The sequence below is a fragment of the Anastrepha ludens genome, chromosome X (genome assembly GCF_028408465.1).
Source record: "Anastrepha ludens isolate Willacy chromosome X, idAnaLude1.1, whole genome shotgun sequence".
Classification (NCBI taxonomy): Eukaryota; Metazoa; Arthropoda; class Insecta; order Diptera; family Tephritidae; genus Anastrepha; species Anastrepha ludens.
The window spans coordinates 7950879-7955112 of record NC_071503.1 but is presented as its reverse complement, the minus strand read 5'-3'; the positions used below and the strand labels follow the sequence as shown (position 1 = coordinate 7955112).

The window sequence follows — 4234 nt, the reverse complement described above, 5'->3', positions numbered from 1 at the left end:
TTTGATTAGTATTTTTGATTAGTAATTTATTTATTTACTAGTTATTAGTATACCTACTTCTTTATATATATTATAATTATATTTAAAAAATTATATTAAGGCAAAATTAGTGTGAAAATAGTATAAACTGTAATATTCGAAGGCAAAAGGTAAATACATTCATTGATTAATAGTTAATTTTACATTTTTTTTAGTTCTAATTAATAATTTATTTACATATAACTTTTTTATATATATTAAGTGTTAAATATTATTTTTTATTTAAATTCCGCTGCCGAAAATTTCGCTGCTGAAAACGGTGGTGACTAAGCTCAATTGACCTACGAATGTTCTTCTCGTAAGTTGCTCGTCCGCATAGCTGAAAAATATCTGAAACAAGAAAACAGATACAATGTTATAGATGCGGTGTATATATGTATATATGTTAATTTTTTTTTTAATTTTTGTGCAAAATTTTAGAACTAGTTAATATATTTACCATATTACAATTTTAAATAAAGTGAATAACCAAAAACAAAAGAAAGTACAAATTTACCTACCAAAAAGTATGTCCGAAACAAGAGAATATTGGGACAATGCTTCCTTGTTGCCCCTACCATCCCAGTTGCAAAGCGACAACATTTCATCACTATAAAGTTGACGAAGCAAATCGTCAACAGTCGTTTCAGGACCCTTAATTTTCAAAAGTAAAGTTTTCTAAAAATTAAAACAAAAACATCTATTAGACAAGAACGAAGAAATTATTTTTTTACTAACCATTGCCTCAAGATATTGTTGTTGCAGCAGCTTTTTTTCAAATTCTTCAGCTGCAGCTAGCGTTTGCAATGGTAATGTGGACGATATTTCCGTTTGAATTTCATCCACTTCTTCTCCAGTCATTTTACAAACAGAATGATGAATCCTGCGGAGTAGGACCTTACATTCACGCACCGTCTTAAATTGTGTTAGCTGCTCACTGGCTTCGATTTTCTGTATAGGCCCCTATTATGAGCAACATTCGATCTTCGACTGTAGTCGAAAGTGCTGATCGAACGAATTTTCATTTGGTATTATGGTGCTCATTCGTTGAAGAATAGGACTATTGTGAATTTCGATCGCTCGACGCATTTACAATAGATAATTTTTTCTCAGCTGATACAGCAAATCAAAATAAAAGAAAAAGCGATTGTCTTGAAATTCTTTGCCAACATTATTTTTAAAAGTTAAAAAAAGTAATTTACGTGAAAATGAGTACAACGGAGTTGTGGTTCGACGATTCATCGGACGATGAAAGATTAGTGGAACTAGCTAGAAGTAGGAAACAGTTGAGGGACGCATCCAACCCCCTAGAAATGGCTTCCACTGAGTAAGTTCAGAATTTTCAAAATGTGTTGACGTACTTAATATTACAGAAATTTCCTTACAGATTTTTAAAGAACTTTAGATTATCTAAAGAGGCATTTGTGAACCTACTGTCCACTACAGAAAACCAGTTGCAGCAGTGCACCCGAGCCAAATCGATTCCTAATATTTTAAAGCTAGCCACAGTTCTGCGATTTTGTGCTCAGGGATCGTACCAATTGAGTATTGGTAACGAAGGTATGATAGGACTTGCTCAACCCACTGTTTCTGTTGTGCTATCAGAAATAATAGATGTCCTGGAAAATTATATTTGCCAAAGATGGGTAAAATTTAGTAGCACAGAGGCTGATCTGCAACAAAGAAAAGCACATTTTTATAGCAAATACCGGATTCCAGGAATAATTGGCTGTGTTGATGGCACGCATGTTAAAATTGTCGCTCCCAGGAAAGAAGTTCAGCATTTGTATTACAACAGGAAGGGATTCTACAGCATTAATGCTATGATTGTAAGTAGACATTTGCATATATTTAAATATGAGTCATAAATTCTAAATGCGAATAATGTAAATTTTAGGTTTGTGATCATACAATGAAAATAACCTATATAAATGCGAAAAATCCAGGAGCTACTCATGACTCCATGGCTTTCAACATGTCGCCATTGAAAGCGCATTTAGAGGAGCAACATCTCAATGGCCGTCGCAATACTTGGCTCCTCGGTATGTAATAAACACCAATTGAAACTCCGTTTTTAATAATTTTTGTCTGTCTCAGGTGATGCTGGATACGCTCTTAAACCTTATTTAATGACCCCGTTCAGAAACTCTGAGGAAGGGTCTCCACAAAGGACCTACAACAAACAACATGCCAAAGCGAGAAGTATAATTGAGAGAACAATTGGAGTCCTGAAAAATCGATTTAGATGTTTGTTGCAGGCAAGAGCTCTTCACTATTCTCCAAAAAAAGCAACACAAATTATTAATGTGTGTGCAGCTTTGCACAACATTTGCTTGTTTTATAATGTTCAACTTCCGGATGAAGAGTTATCCGACGAGACCCTCAACGATGATGCTGCAGATATTGAAGTGGAGTCAAATAACGGAGAAGCAGAACACATAAGAAATGAAATTCTTAGAATATTATAAAAAAATCTAAAAAGTATTAAATAGAAATCTTTATGAAACAGTTTCTGTTTTATTTTTGTTATAAATTTTCTTTATTCAGTTATTCGTCATTCGAAAAAAATATGTATTTCAGCTCTACGTATTTCAATTTGCTATTTAGTTCAAAATCAATCTCATTTCTTTAATAAAAAACATTAATTCATTTGTTTAACCTACTTTAAATATATACAGTCTTTTCCTTATACTAATATAAAACAAAAAATATCACTTCAGTTTCTTTAAGGCACGTAGCTTAAAGCTATGTAAATATAAAAATTAATTCATTTGTTTAACCTACTTTAAATATATACAGTCTTTTTTCCTAATACTAATATAAAACAAAAAATATCACTTCAGTTTCCTTAACACTAAATATAAAAATTATTTCGATAGCAATTTCTTTTTGATCTCTAAAATCGCTACTTTTAATTGTAGTTTTGATCTGCGGTCTTGTTGCTTCTTCAGAACTTCTTCTTTGTAAACGCGCAATTTCTCCCGTTTTAGTTGCAAGAGTTCGTCGGTTGCGTTTTTTTTTAACTCGTAATTTTTTTTTGAGTATTCCGCTGTTTCTGCAGCACTTTGCTTGATTTTGTGCAATGTAGATATCATTTGTTCATAAAATTGTTTTTGGCCATCAGTCTGCAACTCCAGTAACCTCAATCTCTCTGCTTTTTGAGACTTTTTGTTTGTTCTGGTTTTTTCTGCTGGCTCCTCGTGAACATTTAAATTTAAATCTACTTCACTTTCCTCATAGTTTTGGACCAGAAGCTCTGGGCTAGGATTTGACGCGGACAAAACTGTGAACTGGTCACTGGTAGTTGTATCCAGGCCAAATTCCACCCCAGGCGGATTTATGCAGACATCAAATTGCAGCAAACCGATTATGCTTTCTTCGGTACTTGAAAGTCCCTGAAGTTTGTTAGGGCCCCCACCTGTTGCTCGGAGCTCAGCTTTGTTTTGGGACATTTTTTTTTTCGCTTTTGACTTCATGTCAGCCCATACCTGCCAAGGAAAAAATGTATTTCTATAAACATCACACGAAAAAAAAACCATTATTAACCTTAATCCATTTTGCTGCCGTTCTAATTGGTGGTCCCAAGCAAATCAGCTCCGTTGTGAATTCTTCCCATTTTTTCGCTGCATGTACTTTGTTGCAAATCCCTTTGGCAAATTGTGGATGCTCTTCCATTAATGCAACTAGCCTTTCTAGTTGCTGTTTGGTACTCACGACTTTCGACCTGCATAAAATTAACAAAATTAGTATATATTTATTGTTTTGTTACTATAAAACCATAAATAATCGCAAACAACTTACATTTTAACAAGTTTTCCCACAGTACGCTCCACAATCGAAAGCAAAATGGCATTCGACTCTAAATTCGGTATTCAACGAAAATTTCGACAGCGTTGCACCGCTCATAATACCAAATTGACATTCGATTTTCGATCTTCGACAACCAACGAATATCGAAGATCGAATGCAACTCATAATAGGGGCCATAGTTATCAAAATAAGAATGTAAATAAATAGTTTGATACGACAGTGGTATGCCGCTAAATACGTACATTTTCATTAAATATGTTTTCTAAATTAGTTAGTCGCTTGCCGAAATGAAAGAATTGGTCCATAACTATTTTCTGGTTTTCCAATAATTTTGCTTGGTTTGTTAAAACCGTTTTTAACAATTCCTCAACTGCTGGGAAAAATTAAAAATTTAAGTTTAAATTAA

At 33.5% G+C, this 4234-nt stretch overlaps 2 protein-coding genes across 3 annotated transcripts; one reads left to right on the top strand and one right to left on the bottom strand.

The window, feature by feature from the left end:
- The first annotated feature begins 933 nt into the window (after positions 1 to 933).
- On the top strand, positions 934 to 2477 carry LOC128870474 (putative nuclease HARBI1). 2 transcript variants are annotated; one of them, XM_054113148.1, is made up of 5 exons: positions 934 to 1345; positions 1406 to 1847; positions 1916 to 2060; positions 2116 to 2220; positions 2264 to 2477. In XM_054113148.1, exons 1-5 carry the CDS (start codon positions 1227 to 1229, stop codon positions 2458 to 2460), a joined length of 1008 nt encoding a protein of 335 aa, XP_053969123.1. In that variant the 5' UTR covers positions 934 to 1226; the 3' UTR covers positions 2461 to 2477. The 2 variants fall into 2 exon arrangements, with proteins under 2 accessions (XP_053969123.1, XP_053969124.1); XM_054113149.1 differs by having other exon boundaries at positions 2277 to 2417.
- A 118-nt stretch (positions 2478 to 2595) lies between these two features.
- On the bottom strand, positions 2596 to 3693 carry LOC128869723 (uncharacterized). The gene is made up of 2 exons (XM_054112325.1): positions 3565 to 3693; positions 2596 to 3506 (listed from the first exon to the last, which is right to left on the bottom strand). The coding sequence occupies exons 1-2, from the start codon at positions 3691 to 3693 to the stop codon at positions 2886 to 2888; spliced, it is 750 nt and encodes a 249-aa protein (XP_053968300.1). The 3' UTR covers positions 2596 to 2885.
- Between the last annotated feature and the right edge of the window lie 541 nt (positions 3694 to 4234).